Source organism: Pseudophryne corroboree, chromosome 5 (genome assembly GCF_028390025.1).
Source record: "Pseudophryne corroboree isolate aPseCor3 chromosome 5, aPseCor3.hap2, whole genome shotgun sequence".
Classification (NCBI taxonomy): domain Eukaryota; kingdom Metazoa; phylum Chordata; class Amphibia; order Anura; family Myobatrachidae; genus Pseudophryne; species Pseudophryne corroboree.
The window spans coordinates 218,194,371-218,211,293 of NC_086448.1; the positions used below are offsets into that span (position 1 = coordinate 218,194,371).

Sequence of the window (16,923 nt, forward strand, 5' to 3'; positions counted from 1 at the left end):
ATACCAGCCACACCAATCACACCGTATAACTTGTGATAAACTTACCCAGTCAACAGTATGAACAACAACAGAGCATCAGTTCAACCCTGATGCAACAATAACATAGCCCTTATTTAAGCAATAACTATATACAAGTATTGCAGAAGTCGTCCGCACTTGGGACGGGCGCCCAGCATCCACTACGGACTACGAGAAATAGATTTACCGGTAAGTAAAATCTTATTTTCTCTAACGTCCTAGTGGATGCTGGGGACTCCGTAAGAACCATGGGGATTATACCAAAGCTCCCAAACGGGCGGGAGAGTGCGGATGACTCTGCAGCACCGATTGAGCAAACACAAGGTCCTCCTCAGCCAGGGTATCAAACTTGAAGAACTATTTAAAAGTGTTTGAACCTGACCAAGTAGCCGCTCGGCACAGCTGTAGTGCAGAGACCCCTCGGGCAGCCGCCCAAGAAGAGCCCACCTTCCTAGTGGAATGGGCCTTAACTGATTTTGGCAGCGGCAATCCAGCCGCAGAATGAGCCTGCTGAATCGTGTTACAGATCCAGCGAGCAATAGTTTGCTTTGAAGCAAGCGCACCAAGCTTGTTGGAAGCATACAGGATAAACAAAGAGTCTGTCTTCCTGACTCTAGCCATTCTGGCTACATAAACCTTCAAAGCCCTGACCACATCAAGCAACTCGGAATCCTCCAAGTCAGTAGTAGCCACAGGCACCACAATAGGTTGGTTTATATGAAAAGATGAAACCACTTTTGGCACGAATTGTGGACGGGTCCGCAACTCTGCTCTATCCGCATGGTTCAAACCAGTGGGATTTCAGGAAACTCAACACCACGTTAAGATCCCAAGGTGCCACTGGAGGCACAAAAGGTGGCTGAATATGCAGCACTCCCTTCACAAACGTCTGAACTTCAGGTAGAGAAGTCAACTCCTTTTGAAAGAAAATGGATAGGGCCGAAATCTGGACCTTAATGGAATCCAATTTTAGGCCCAAAGTCACTCCTGACTGTAGGAAGTGAAGGAAACGGGCCAGCTGGAATTCCTCCGTAGGGGCATTCCAGGCCTCACACCAAGCAACATATTTTCGCCATATACGGCGATAATGTTGAGCTGTCACGTCCTTCCTAGCCTTTATCAGCGTAGGAATGACCTCATCCGGAATGCCTTTCTCCGCTAGGATCCGGCGTTCAACCGCCATGCCGTCAAACGCAGCCGCGGTAAGTCTTGGAACAGACAGGGCCCTTGTTGCAACAAGTTCTGTCTTAGAGGAAGAGGCCACGGGTCCTCTGTGAGCATTTCTTGCAGATCTGGATACCAAGTCCTTCGTGGCCAATCTGGAACAATGAGTATCGTTCTCACTCCTCTTTTTCTTATTATTCTCAGCACCTTGGGTATGAGAGGAAGAGGAGGAAATACACAGACCGACTGGAACACCCCGGTGTCACCAGGGCGTCTACAGCTATCGCCTGAGGGTCTCTTGACCTGGCGCAATACCCCTGTAGCTTTTTTGTTGAGGCGGGATGCCATCATGTCCACCTGTGGCAGTACCCACCGACTTGCAGTCTGTGTGAAGACTTCCTGATGAAGTCCCCACTCTCCCGGGTGGAGGTCGTGTCTGCTGAGGAAGTCTGCTTCCCAGTTGTCCACTCCCGGGATGAACACTGCCGACCGTGCGCTTACGTGATTTTCCGCCCAGCGAAGAATTCTGGTGGCTTCCGCCATCGCTACCCTGCTCCTTGTGCCGCCTTGTCGGTTTACATGAGCCACTGCGGTGATGATGTCTAACTGAATCAGAACCGGTTGGTCGCGAAGCAGGGTCTCCGCTTGACGTAGGGCGTTGTATATGGCCCTTAGTTCCAGGATGTTGATGTGAAGGCAAGTCTCCTGACTTGACCACAGACCTTGGAAATTTCTTCCCTGTGTGACTGCTCCCCACCCTCGGAGGCTTGCATCCGTGGTCACCAGGACGCAGTCCTGAATGCCGAATCTGCGGCCCTCGAGAAGGTGAGCACTCTGCAGCCACCACAGGAGAGACACCCTGGCCCTGGGGGATAGGGTGATTAACCGATGCATCTGAAGATGTGATCCGGACCACTTGTCTAGTAAGTCCCATTGAAAGATCCTCGCATGGAACCTGCCTAAGGGAATGGCCTCATATGATGCCACCATCCTTCCCAGGACTCGAGTGCAGTGATGCACTGACACCTGTTTTGGTTTTAATAGGTTCCTGACCAGTGTCATGAGCTCCTTCAATCGGGAGATAAACCCTTTTCTGGTCTGTGTCTAGAATCATGCCTAGGAAAGGCAGACGAGTCGTAGGAACCAACTGCGACTTTGGAATATTTAGAATCCAGCCGTGTTGCCGTTACACTTCCGGAGAAAGTGCTACGCTGATCAGCAACTGCTCTCTTGATCCCGCTTTTATGAGGAGATCGTCCAAGTATGGTATAATTGCGACCCCTTGCTTCCGCAGGAGTACCATCATTTCCGCCATTACCTTGGTAAATATTCTTGGTGCCGTGGAGAGACCAACGGCAACGTCTGAAATTGGTAATGACAATCCTGTACCCCCAATCTGCGGTACGCCTGATGAGGTGGATAAATGGGGACATGAAGGTATGCATCCTTTATGTCCAGAGGCACCATAAAATCCCCCCCTTCCAGGCTTGCGACGACCGCTCTCAGCGATTCCATCTTGAACTTGAACCTTTTCAGGTATATGTTCAGGGATTTTAAATTCAATATGGGTCTGACCGAACCGTCCGGTTTCGGGAGTACAATATGGTCGAATAATAACCCCCTCCTTGTTGAAGGAGGGGAACCTTGACCACCACCTGTTGAAGATACAATTTGTGAATTGCAGTTAACACTATTTCCCTCTCGTGGGGGGAAGCCGGCAGGGCCGACGGTGAGGGGGCATCTCCTCGAAGTCCAGCTTGTATCCCCGAGACACAATATCTATTGCCCAGGGATCCAACAGGGAGTGAACCCACTTGTGGCTGAAATTTCGAAGACGTGCCCCCACCGGGCCTAGCTCCGCCTGTGGAGCCCCAGCGACATGCGGTGGATTTTGTAGAGGCCGGGGAGGACTTATGTTCCTGGGAACTAGCTGTGTTGTGCAGCTTCTTTCCTCTGCCCCTGCCTCTGGCAAGAAAGGACGCACCTCGGACTTTCTTGTTTCTTTGTGATCGAAAGGACTGCATTTGATAATGTCGTGCTTTCCTAGGCTGTGCGGGAATATAAGGCAAAAGATCAGAATTACCAGCCCTAGCTGTGGAATCCAGGTCCGAGATCCCTTCTCCACATAATCCTCAGCCTTGTAAGGTAAACCTTCCATATGCCTCTTAAGTCGGCATCACCTGTCCATTGCATGTTCCACAGGACACGTCAAGCAGAAATCGACATAGCGTTGACTCTAGAACCCAGTAGACTAATGTCTCTTTGGGCATGTTTTATATATATATATCTAAGACAGCATCTTTTATATATATATATATATATATATATCTATATATATATCTATATATATATCTATATATATATATATATATATATATACACATACATACTAGGGTCTCAATCTGCTGATAAGGTATCTGTCCACGCTGCTACAGCGCTATAAACCCATGCCGACACAATCGCCGGTCTGAGTAGTGTGCCAGAATGTGTGTAAATGGACTTCAAAGTACTTTTACTGCATGCTATCTGCAGGATCCCTGAGGATAGCTGTTAAGTCAGCGCTACCTTTTGGGCAAACGTGACACCCTAGGGGAAGATTCCCATCGTATCCTGGCCCTAGTAGGGAAAGGATACTACCTGAGAATTCTTTGTGGGAAACTGCAGTCTCTTGTCTGGAGATTCCCGCTCTTTTTATTCCTGAGAGGAGGGAAATTTGCCTCAGCTTTCTTCCCCTTAAACATGTGTACCCTTGTGTCAGGGACAGATGAGTCATCAGTGATATGCAAAACATTTTTTTTTTACAATAATCATATATTGAATACTTTCCTGCCATTTTGGCTGTAACTTTGCATTATCGTAGTCGACACTGGAGTCAGACTCCGTGTCGATATCAGTGTCTATTATTTTGGATAGTGAGCATTGAGAGACTCTGAAGGTCTCTGCGACATAGGGACAGACATGGGTAGATTCCCTGTCTGTTCTCTAATGTTTTGTGCAATAAATTTACCTTAGCACTTAATTTCACATATCCAAACAGGTGTCGGCGTTGTCGACGGAGACACCACTCACACACACATTTGCTCCATCTCCTCCTTAGGGGAGCCTTTTACCTCAGACATGTCGACACACACGTACCGACACACCACACACTCAGGGAATGCTCATCTGAAGACAATTCCCCCACAAGGCCCTTTGGAGAGACAGAGAGAGAGTATGCCAGTACACACCCCAGGGCTATTAATCCCGGAAATAACACGTAACTTAATGTTAACCCAGTAGCTACTGTTTATATTGATTTTTGCGCCTAATTATGTGCCCCCCCCCCCTTCTTTTTACCCTCTTCTACCGTGTATCTGCAGGGGAGAGGCTGGGGAGCTTCCTCTCAGCGGTGCTGTGGAGAAAAAACATGGCGCTGGTGAGTGCTGAGGAAGACGCCCCGCCCCCTCGACGGCGGGCTTCTGTCCCACTTAAATATACATTTTCTTGGCGGGGGCTCATACATATATACAGTGCCCAACTGTATATACGAGTACTTTTGCCAACAGAGGTCCATATGCTGCTCAGGGCGCCGCCCCCCCCCCCCCCCCCTGCGCCCAGCACCCTTACAGTGACCGGAGTATGTGAGGTGTGTTTGGAGCAATGGCGCACAGCTGCAGTGCTGTGCGTTACCTCATGTGAAGAACGGAGTCTTCAGCCGCCGATTTCGAAGTCTTCTTGCTTCTCATACTCACCCGGCTTCTGTCTTCCGGCTCTGCGAGGGGGACGGCGGCGCGGCTCTGGGATCGGACGACGAGGGTGAGATCCTGTGTACGATCCCTCTGGAGCCAATGGTGTCCAGTAGCCTAAGAAGCAGGACCTGCACTCAGAGAGTAGGGCTGCTTCTCTCCCCTCTGTCCCACGATACAAGGAGTCTGTTGCCAGCAGAGCTCCCTGAAAATAAAAAAACTAACAAAATACTTTCTTACAGCAAGCTCAGGAGAGCTCGCTGAACAGCACCCAGATTCAAACTGAGGTCTGGAGGAGGGACATAGAGGGAGGAGCCAGAGCACACCAGAATCTAAATTCTTTCTTAAAGTGCCCATGTCTTCTGCGGAGCCCGTCTATTCCCATGGTCCTTACGGAGTCCCCAGCATCCACTAGGACGTTAGAGAAATGACAGAAGCTGACTGGTTGGTAGTTTATGGATGGCCCTCGATATACCAGCTCTCGGGATCCCGACCGCCGGTATACCGACAACTATTCTCCCTCTTGGGGTGTCCACAACACCCCCGGAGGGAGAATAAAAAGCGTGACGCGCATAGCATGCCACCGTGCCCGTGGCGGACGCAGCAAGCCCACAAGGGGCTTTTTTGCGCCCACCCTGCTGCCAGCATTCCGGCTGTCAGGGTCCCAGCGCCGGTATGCTGGGCGCCGGGATCCCGACAGCCTGCCATTCGTAGTACACCCGTAGTTTATATTTCCCCACGGCTTAGTACATCTGACCCAGTGTATGCACATCATAAGCAAACCTACCCCTCAATTGTTCACGTGAGCAGTCAGTGGCACCCAAAGTGAAAATGTCCATCTGTTACCCTGCCCGTCACTGTGAAACAGCTATGTAGGGAACTCTAACAACTCTTTTATACGTCATTCCAATAACCAAAGAGTAATCAATCAGACATGCAGGGGTTTTGCAACTCCTCCATCCACAACAGGAGATAAATGGAATACACTGAATGCCCAAGTCACTATGGGGTAGATATATGAAACAGTGAAAAGAAAGGAGAAGTGATCCAGTGGAAACCAATCAGATTTGAGGTAACATTTATCAAATGCATTTTTTTAAATTATAGGTAGTAGCTGATTGGTTGCCATGGGCAACTCCTCCACTTTTTTCACTGATTCATACATCCACCACTATGTACCCAATTCTGGGCCTTATTCAGGTTTGTTAGCAAACCAAAAGTTAGCAATTGGGCAAAACCATGTTGCACTGCAGGTATGGCAGATGTAACATGTGCAGAGAGATTACTTTTTGTGGTGCGTGTTCAAACTGAAATCTAAATTGCAGTGTAGAAATTAAGCAGGCGGTATTTATCATGAACTTAAACAATATAACCCATCCAAATCTAAATCTCACTGCACATGTTACATCTGCCCCACCTGAGGTCCAACATGGTTTTCCCCAATTGCTAACTTTTTTGGTTCAAGCCTGAATCACCCCCTCAGTCTGCCTTTACTGACTCAGCCCTAGCGATGTATTCATCCTGCAAAGAACTCGGAGAACAAATATATGCATTATTCCACATCATCCCCAACAGAATGCTAGTTTACAGGTTCAACACAGTTTTTTTTTTTTAAGGTGTCATCTATTTTGGGAGGGGTCAAGTAACCTACATGCATATTTTAAGTCACCCCAACTTTTAAAACTACAAAATAAATTCATAAAGTTCAACCATTCATTAAATGTATATTCTGATATTCCATAAGGCATAATCTCATGGATACAACTTGCCATAATCACCTTGAGGAAGGAACTACCCTTACAGTAAAAGAACTCTTTCCTCCACATACAGATGTGTCCTCATACACATACCATCTATACACCATAAAGACTGAGCCGATGTGAGAGGTGCAGAGTGCTATTATGTTACAGGTGACCAAATTGGATAGCCTGTAAAGAAATATTGGTAAAGCACCCGATATTGTTTCACCTCTAATTGGATATCCCCCTCATTCGCACAACAGATGTACAAATGTTGCACATCAAACTGATCAATGTGATCTAGCAATGTCACTTCCAGTTGTTATCGTTATGCAAATAAGATGAACATTTAGAGCAAGAAAAACCCTCTGCGCAACCGAGTAGCCCGGGACCTGGCGCGCTGAGAGGGTCTGTTTAACGAGACTGAAATCACAGTGGAATGAGGACACATCTGTATTGAAACCATCCGTCTTTCATTCGGATTTGGTGACAGAAAACCAACAGAGTATTCTAAGGTTTCTATCATTTATCCCGTCCAATTCCTACTAACGTGGTTACCTGCTTCTGAGAACCCTTCTCAGCCCCCCTTGGTCCTTCTCACAATAAGGTAGCAGAGAGAAATCAGAGTAATATTCTAAAACCCCCAAACTCCCCAGCCACTTACTGTTCTCACTAATATATCCCCCTAATTTAGGTGTAGAATGTGTTAGATAGAGTTCCAGAAAGTGGAGCAGGAAACACTCCACATCATCCCTGTGAATAGAATACCACACTCCAACACACTCATTCTCCACAGTAAAAAACAAAACAAATAAAACTTTGCAGAGGTATTGTAGGTGAACTCTAGAAACAAAATGTTTTAACCCTTTATGACTCCTTGTCCATCTAATTGGACATTACTAAAAACATGTATTGCCATTCAAACCCAATGTCCATTTAAATGTATGACAATACTGAGAACATTTTCCGGCAGATGCCAGAGTATCAATATATCGAATTAGAAAAAAAATCACTATGTTTTGGTGTGCAAGCTACATTGCTTCATGTACTAAAAAACAAAAATGACCAAACCATAATTTTTGGGGGGTTACTTAGGGCTTCATTCGTCTACTCTGCCAGTGTCGTCACTGGGATACACTGGAAACATGCAATGAGTCATAAAGGGTTTAACAAGAAAGCTTTAGTAAAAATAAAAAATTATATATATATATATATATATATATATATATATATATATATATACACCCCTTGAAGAAATCAGGACGAAACGCGTTGGGCTCTCCCTCTGTGACCCTCTACCTCAAAGTTAAGACTCTCCATTATTTATTTTAGTCAGCGAACATTTTTACTTATATATTTACGTATATTTATAGCGGTAAACTTTTTTGGTCTTAGAAATTTGTATATGTTTTTTAGTACACAGTCCATCCCTCCCTTTTTAAAAATTTTTTTTTCCAAATGTATTTTTAATTTTTTTTTGTTAAGATATAGATTCAGTATAGCATTACACATTTTTGATCTATTTGTATTTTAACTGTACCAAATAAATTTGTATATTTTATTTTATCATATACATGGACTGATACATATTTTTTTTATACACCGGTGGTCGCCAGAACCCTTATACCATTTGCTTATAAATCATTACTACAGTAAGTTACCACTACTGCATACTTAAGGGATGGCAGACGCCCAAAATCTTTGGGAGTGTTTTTTAGTTGGGTGTATTTACAACATCAGTGGCGCTTGCACATCCTCTTTTATATATATATATATATATATATATATATATATATATATATATATATATATATATATATATATATATATATATATATATATATATATATATATATATATATACATACACACACACACACATATACATATATATATATATATAAAATTTATTAAACCAAACTTGAATTAGTGTTCATTCTAGCACCCTGCACCTTTCAAAGTCCATGCAGTTCCTCTTTCTTGCCTGGGGTGTTGCTCTCTGCTGTGATGCTTCTCAGCACACTCTGATCTGTTACTCAGTGCTGTGATACAGACCTGTGTGTGCTGAGAAGCACCAGAGCAGAGAGCGACACCCCAGGCAGAAAAGAGGAACTGCACAGGATTGGAAAGGTACAGGGTGCTATAATGAACACTACCTGAATAATACACTGCAAAATGAAGCAATCTTACATAGAAATAGAGTGGGTTAGGAGATAATTTTTTGATGATGGTGCTGGTCACAACTCATTGTTCAATGTTGGGTTCAGGAGGGTATTGGGGTTAGGTTACTTGTGTTCTTCGGCTCAGTTCCTGGAGCAAAACCTATTGGCCATGTGGTCAAAACCTGTACTAGGAGAGTAAAGAACCTACGACTTGGCGCACAGAGACAGATTAAAGCTAGGGTGGGGCAAGGCTGGCTGGGGACTGAATCGGGTCACCTCACGTCACAGCTGGTAGAGGCTGAGACCGCAGAGCAATTTCAACACACTTGGGATAGGCACATGAATATTATTCCACAGAATTAAGGATCAAAAAGGGTAAATTACGGGGCAGACTAGACAGTGCCAAGTGGTTCTTATATGTCTTCAAATTCTATGTTCCTATGTGTTTAGACTAATGCAGTGAAGGATGAAGGCTTGACAGTGACCCGCATCTGATCCCTCAGGCCAGGTAAGGCAGTGTAAGCACAGTGCCACCAGGATAGGCTGAGCTTACCCACTTAGGGGTATATGCAATTGCGGTCGAATTCCCGAAATTGTCGAATTTCGGGAATTTTTCACCCAAAAAAAAAAATCGTCAATGCAATTCAGTGCTTTCCGTCCAAAAAACTGACTTTCAAAATTCGCCTTTTTGAAATTCGACTTTTGTCAAATTCGACTTTTCTGCAATGATACAAGTGCTGCAATTCGACCAAAGTGTATTCAATTGAAGTTTGGAAATTCGACAACAGTGCTTTTAGACAGTAAATTCGGCATTTTCAATCCGCCACACTTTGGTGGGTGAAACTAACAAAAAAAAATTTAAAACATGTTTTTTTTTGTGGTTTTTTTTATTGATAATAGCATATCTATTTATATTAGAAGGGATTAGGTACTTGGTTTGTCTTTTTTGGAGGCACAAGTATTATTTATATATTTTTTAAAATAAATTTTTTTTTATTTTTTTTTAGATGGAATGGTAAAATTCAGAAAAAAAATGGCGTGGGGTCCCCCCTCCAAAGCATAACCAGCCTCGGGCTCTTCGAGCTGGTCCTGGTTCTAAAAATGCGGGGAAAAAATTGACAGGGGATCCCCCGTATTTTTAAAACCAGCACCGGGCTCTGCGCCTGATGCAAAAAATACGGGGGACAAAAAGAGTAGGGGTCCCCCGTATTTTTTACACCAGCATCGGGCTCCACTAGCTGGACAGATAATGCCACAGCCGGGGGTCACTTTTATACAGTGCCTTGCGGCCGACTAGTCACCCATGGCCGGGGTACCCTGGGGGAGTGGGGACCCCTTCAATCATGGGGTCCCCCCCCAGCCACCCAAGGGCCAGGGGTGAAGCCCGAGGCTGTCCCCCCCATCCAAGGGCTGCGGATGGGAGGCTGATAGCCTTGAGTAAAATGACAGAATATTGTTTTTTCCAATAGTACTACAAGTCCCAGCAAGCCTCCCCCGCAAGCTGGTACTTGGAGAACCACAAGTACCAGCATGCGGAGGAAAACCGGGCCCGCTGGTACCTGTAGTACTACTGGGAAAAAAATACCCGAATAAAAACAGGAGAGACACACCGTGACAAGTACAACTTTATTACACACTGCCGACACACACATACTTACCTATGTTGACACGAAGCAGTCGGTCCTCTTCTCCAAGTAGAATCCACGGGTACCTGAAAATAAAAGATAATTATACTCACCTGATCCATGGTCCAGAGATAAATCCACGTACTTGTCAAAAAGAAGAAAACGAACACCCGACCAGCGAACTGAAGGGGGTCCCATGTTGACACATGGGACCCCTTTCCCCGAATGCAGAGAGACCCCCCCGTGACTGCTGTCACTGAAAGGTCTCGTAAGCCAATCAGCGAGCGCAACGTCCTTGCACTCTGCTGATTGGGTCTGTGCGCGTCTGAGCTGTCAGCGCATCGCACAGCTCCCTCCATTATATTCAATGGTGGGAACTTTGCGGTTAGTGGTGGGGTCACCCGCGGTCAGCGGCTGCCCGCGGGGGTATCCCCACCGCTGACGGCAAAGTTCCCACCATTGAAAGTAATGGAGGCAGCTGTGCGATGCGCTGTCTGAGCTTAGACGCGCACAGCCAATCAGGTGAGCGCCACAGAGTAGCGCTTCCTGATTGGCTGAAGGGACCTCAGTGACAGGAGTCACGTGATGTCCCGGCATTCGGGGAAAGGGGTCTCATGTGTCAACATGGGACCCCTTTCAGTCCGGTGGTTCGGGTGTTCGTGTTTTTTTTTTTGCCAAGTACGAGGATTATCTCTGGACGTGGATTTATCTCTGGACACTGGCAGGTGAGTATAATTTTTTTCACAGGTACCCTCGGATCGTCGGAGACTGTGGCAGTCGGCGTGTCAACATAGGTAAGTATGTATGTGTGTCGGCAGTGTGTTGTACTTGTCACGGTGTGTGTCTCCTGTTTTTATTTGGGTATTTTTTTTTCAGTAGTACTACAGGTACCAGCGGGCCCGTTTTTCTCCCGCATGCTGGTACTTGTTGTTCTCCAAGTACCAGCTTGCGGGGGAGGCTTGCTGGGACTTGTAGTACTATTGGAAAAAACAATATTCTGTCATTTTACTCAAGGCTATCAGCCTCCCATCCGCAGCCAATGGATGGGGGGGGACAGTCTCGGGCTTCACCCCTGGCCCTTGGGTGGCTGGGGGGGGGGGGGGGGACCCCTTGATTGAAGGGGTCCCCACTCCCCCAGGGTACCCCGGCCAGGGGTGACTAGTTGGATATTTAATGCCACGGCCGCAGGGCACTGTATAAAAGTGACCCCCGGCTGTGGCATTATCTGTCCAGCTAGTGGAGCCCGATGCTGGTGTAAAAAATACGGGGGACCCCTACTCTTTTTGTCCCCCTTATTTTTTGCACCAGCACCAGGCGCAGAGCCCGGTGCTGGTTTTAAAAATACGGTGGATCCCCTGTCAATTTTCCCCCCGCATTTTTAGAACCAGGACCAGCTCGAAGAGCCCGAGGCTGGTTATGCTTTGGAAGGGGGACCCCACGCCATTTTTTTCCGTGTTTTTCCCGTTTTCCCCCGTTTTTTTAAATCGCGGCAAAATCCGGCAAATCGGCCGTTTTTCGCCCGCGGGACCGTCGAATCCGTTTTTCATTGAATATGGTGAATTCCGGAAGCCACCTGCCGGAATTCACCTGTCGAATTGTGTCGAATAAAAAAAACGGCGATAATTTGCCGCGATTCGCCGCTAATTGCATATACCTATTAGGGGTAAATTCAATTACAGTCGAAACTGCAGACTTGTCGGAAAGACAACAGTTTTCGACTTTTTAAGGTTGGAAGGAGTTCCGACCTATTCAATTCCCACCTCAGTTTTCCAACAAGACGGGAAATTCGACTTGTCGGAAAGCACATGGATCGGCGGAATAGCCACCGATCCGCGTGCTTCTTTCGTAAACGAATTTGACAGTTTTTTGTCCCGTTCAAACAATCTCAAATCGAGATTAAAATAAGTCGGATTGAGGAGATGAGACGAGAGAGCGGGGCGGCAGGCATTAGAGGCAGCAGGGCACAAGTACCTCTATAGCAGGGCGCCCCCCCCCCCCCCCTCCCCAGCCGGGCTCCTCACTCCTGGCAACACTCCCCGCCGCCACTGACAGAAGCAGCAGAACGGGACACCAGGAACGGACAAAGCAGACAGTCAGATTTGGCCACTCATTGAATAGGGCTTGTCGGATCCATTCCGACAAATGCATGTTGGAATGGATCAGACTTTAATTGAATATATCCCTTAGCCTTCACCTTATACTGCTGGGAATCTGAGAACTCCATTCTTTCAACAGGGTTTATTTAGTATTAGCACTGATGACTGACCATATTGCCTTACAATGGCCAAATAGAGTTCTCGTAGGAGACCGCAGTCACAGACATAGCACATGACACTTACTCATAGACGGACGCTTCTGCAACTGCCGCTGCATTTTTTGTACATAGCAGCTGTGCGAAAATATGCAAATAATGCCGGAGGCATCTTGTGTAAAAAGATGCTTCCTGCCAGCTTCTCTAATCTGCTGCTGCATCTGAGGATGCTGCATCAGATCAACTGCGTGGCCACTGGACATCGGAGTTTCCCTCAAGCTACTCAGTATGTCCAGTTAAATCACACAGCCAGGGCCAGTGAAGCTGCATCCAAGGACGCAGCCCCTGGCCTCCGCATGCCCAGAAAATGGGGCCAACACTCCCATTGTTTGGGATGCTTCCGGTTGCCGCCCTCAAACGACAGCAGCATGTCAATTATGCTGCAGTGTTTGGGGCACTACGAGTGACAACACAGGCTCAGATCTGCACCTGCACAGATCTAAAACCATCAGACATGTATGCAAACATCGGGTTTCTGGACATCTCTGAATTAGGATCTGAGCCTCTCTCCTAGTGTAGATACAATTGAGTTTCTCTTTCTTCCCAATTTAGTTGTTGTAGCCTTCGTCTTTTCACTAAAGCGCCAATCCCCATCATATTCCCTAATTAATATGCCTATCTGCCTCCCCCCTTTAGGAAGTCTCCCTGGCCCCAGATGTCTAGTGACTGTTCCCTCACTGCTAAGCTCTGCTTTGAAGACTGCCTTTGGATGAAGAATAATTAAACCTTGAAACTGTACAATGTGCACTTGCTGCCAAGAAGATGGCTTCACGGCTGTAGCAATCTCTCCTAGTGATGGGACTGCTGTCAGGTGATATCCGCAATGCAATATCAGTACTCCATTTGCTGCCTCCTGTCTCAGCACTCAGAAGTTAGTGTGATATAACGAAGGTCACTCACCAATGTGCAACAATGCCACACTACGGGACATTTGCCGCTTTGTGCATCATGCAACTATTGAAAATGTGTCAAGGATTAGTGATGGAAACCAGCTGGACACATGCTGTATGCGCCTTGAATTGCTCACATATGCAGAAACAAGGGACAAAATAATAATCAAAGATCAGAAAGGACACAGGTCCTCTGACAATTGTTAATCTTTAGATCAGGCATAAGGAAGAATGTGTGTGATACGGATATATCGGAGAACCTGTCACTGTTGTCATCTGAAGTGGTTCAAACACTATAGACAATGATTCCATACATACTCAAACATACTGTACGCTGTCCTTCCTTCCAGTTCTAGTTTAGACTTCAAGCTCTCAGAGAAAAGTACTTCTTTTAGTAGGGGGTTTATTTTACAGTAATGACAATATTTTCTTGACGCCAACATTTTTTTTTTGCCATAAATACTGGGTTATAACAGTAGTATAAAAATGGTCTTCTTTTAGCAAGAAAATCCAATTTCTTTAAATGGAAGCTGAATACAGTAGTAGCAAAAACATTTATTTATACCCTCACTGTTGTAAAGACAATCTGATACACGTAATACCTGTAAGCTACGTCCCTACATAGATACTGCACAGTCTCCTGAGAGAAATTAACTTACTTGTGGTGTGTCCTTCTGCATTGGTGTAGTGATTTTAAATTTTGTCCTTTTACTGCTGAATGTCATATTTAATGAAAACATTGATTCACCGTCCACATCTTCCTGCATTGGAGAAAAAGTCAGATGCTAAGCGTACTTTAATGGTCACCATATGCATGACTAAATCGTGTTCCAACTTTTATGCTCCATTTTCAGCACCTGCGCTGTACCCACCGTTGGGTGTGGGACAGTAACAGTAGGGAGAGAGGGGAGGGTGTGATAATGGCGAATGTGGAAGGTCAGTAAGGGTTGTTTTTAGATTTTAACTCCTCCCCCAGGTTTCCTTTAAAATGGATTGAGGTTTTTGTGCGTGTATGTTTAGTATGCCTAGCAATACTGGGAATCATGCAATGCAACTCCAGGGGGGGGGGGGGGGGGGGGGGCAGACCTTGTCGCAATCATGGTTTATCATCTTGACATCTAGTAGAGACTTGATGGTTTTGGTCAGCTCTTTCTCATTCATCTGAGTACTATCTTGTAGCTCCTTGTAGGTGACAGATTCACTGTTGTTGAAGGCAAGCAGGACAGCCATTTGGTAAGTAGTTACCATGGCTACATAGGGCTTAGACAGGTAATTCATTTTCACCTCACCTGTTAATAAAATACAAAAAACTATAAGTACTTTACAAGGAGTATAATGTTACCTCTTAAGAATGACTTGACATGCAATCTACGTAAACACACAATTTTATTCCACGGATAATAAAATATTCTAATATTTGCTAATAGGTTTTGAGGATAACTTAAGTGAATTTAGGATATCTGCCCGGTAAGTACTCTTGTTAGCGACTCTGTGTGGTTCTGTCAGAATACATCTCCAAAATCCTTATTTTTGTGGAGTTCTCCCATAGTGAATGTAACTGCAAGACTCTACACCAGTTCCCCGGTAGCGTGGGAAAGACAGTTTCTCATGCCCAAGGCATATAAACTTAGATTGCAATCTCTACAGCTCAGCATAAACTGGGTCTGAAACATGCAATGCATAGAGACAAGTACATAATCAGTTCTGTAGAATATGAAAAACACAAATGCAATTAGTGTGCTTGCATCTACTCACAGCCAACACTTGTTTTCTTATCATTATGAGGAGTGACTGAAATATGTTAAGATTAAAGGACTGCAAAGAAGCTTGTCTGAAGACAAATGTAAGTGATCACCTGAAGAATGGCGACAAGGAGGGTGTATGATGAAATGTTACAGAGAACTCCAAACGGGATGTGGTCAGGAGGCCAGCACTGGAACTCCGACACTTGGAATACCTACACTGTAATCACGACTGCCAACATTCCGAACCTAAGTATGTCGGGGCCTCCTACATTTTACCACACGGTGGAAGGTTAGGTTTAGGATGCGGGGAATGGAGGGTTAGGCTGCGGGGAGGTGAGGTAGGTTTAGGCACCACGGGGAAGGTTAGGGTTAGGCTGCGACAAGGGAGGCTTAAGGTCGGGATTCTGCGCATCGGGGATGCTGGTGTCGGTCTTATGACCGCCGGCACCCCAAACGTCAGTATTTTGTATCACACATCTCCAAATAAGGCGCACGGTTCCAGAGACCTCTTGGAGCATGCCTCAAACGGTTTCATGCCTGTTACAATGCAAGTCTCTGCAGAAAGTTGGGGCAAAGGATAAAATAAAACGAGATTTATGGTTAAGAACTTACCGTTGATAAAACTCTTTCTGCGAGGTACACTGGGCTCCACAGGGAATGACATTGGGGATGTCCTAAAGCAGTTCCTTATGGGAGGGGACGCACTGTAGCGGGCACAAGAACCCGGCGTCCAAAGGAAGCATCCTGGGAGGCGGAAGTGTCAAAGGAATAAAACCATATGAACGTATTCACTGAGGACCACGTAGCCGCCATGCACAATTGTTCAAGTCGCACCACGGCGAGCCGCCCAAGAAGGTCCAACCGACCGAGTAGAATGGGCCTTTATGGTAGCAGGAGCTGGAAGGCCAGCCTGTACATGTGCAATCACCATTCTAATCCATCTGGCTAGGGTCTACTTGTGAGCAGGCCAGCCACGTTTGTGAAAACCAAACAGAACGAAGAGAGACTCCGACTTCCTGATAGAGGCAGTTCTCTTCATGTAGATACGGAGAGCCCGTACCACATCCAAAGACCTGAATTGTCTTCCAATGAGCAGAGAGGCAAAGGCCTGAACCACAATCTCCTGATAAAAGGTGGAAAGAAGACACCACCTTAGGTAAATACCCAGGACGTGTTCTAACGACCGCCCTATCACGGTGAAAAATCAGATATGGTGACCTACAAGATAAGGCACCCAAATCCGACACCCGTCTAGCAGAGGCAATAGCCAGCAGAAACAACACCTTAAGAGAAAGCCACTTAAGGTCTGCACATTCAAGGGGCTCAAACGGAGACCCTTGCAAGGCCTCCAAAACCACGGACAAGTCCCAAGGGGCCACAGGCGGGACATAGGGAGGTTGAATCCGCAACACACCCTGAGTGAACGTATGTACATCAGGTAACGTCGCAATTTTCCTCTGGAACCAAACTGACAAGGCAGAAATATGAACCTTGATGGAGGCCAGATGAAGGCCCAAGTCCAGGCCCTGTTGTAGAAAGGCCAA

The 16,923-nt window shown here is 46.1% G+C and overlaps 1 protein-coding gene across 5 annotated transcripts in view; it reads right to left on the reverse strand.

Annotated features, from left to right (window-relative positions):
- CUL2 (cullin 2) overlaps nucleotides 1-16,923 on the reverse strand; it is a 267,865-nt gene that overhangs the window by 29,291 nt on the left and 221,651 nt on the right. For all 5 annotated transcript variants that reach the window (XM_063922125.1, XM_063922123.1, XM_063922127.1 and 2 more), the window contains 2 exons: nucleotides 14,721-14,923; nucleotides 14,294-14,395 (listed from right to left, as the gene is read on the reverse strand). In XM_063922125.1, the coding sequence (XP_063778195.1) occupies nucleotides 14,294-14,395; nucleotides 14,721-14,923 (305 nt within the window). The remainder of the gene's footprint in view (nucleotides 1-14,293; nucleotides 14,396-14,720; nucleotides 14,924-16,923) is intronic.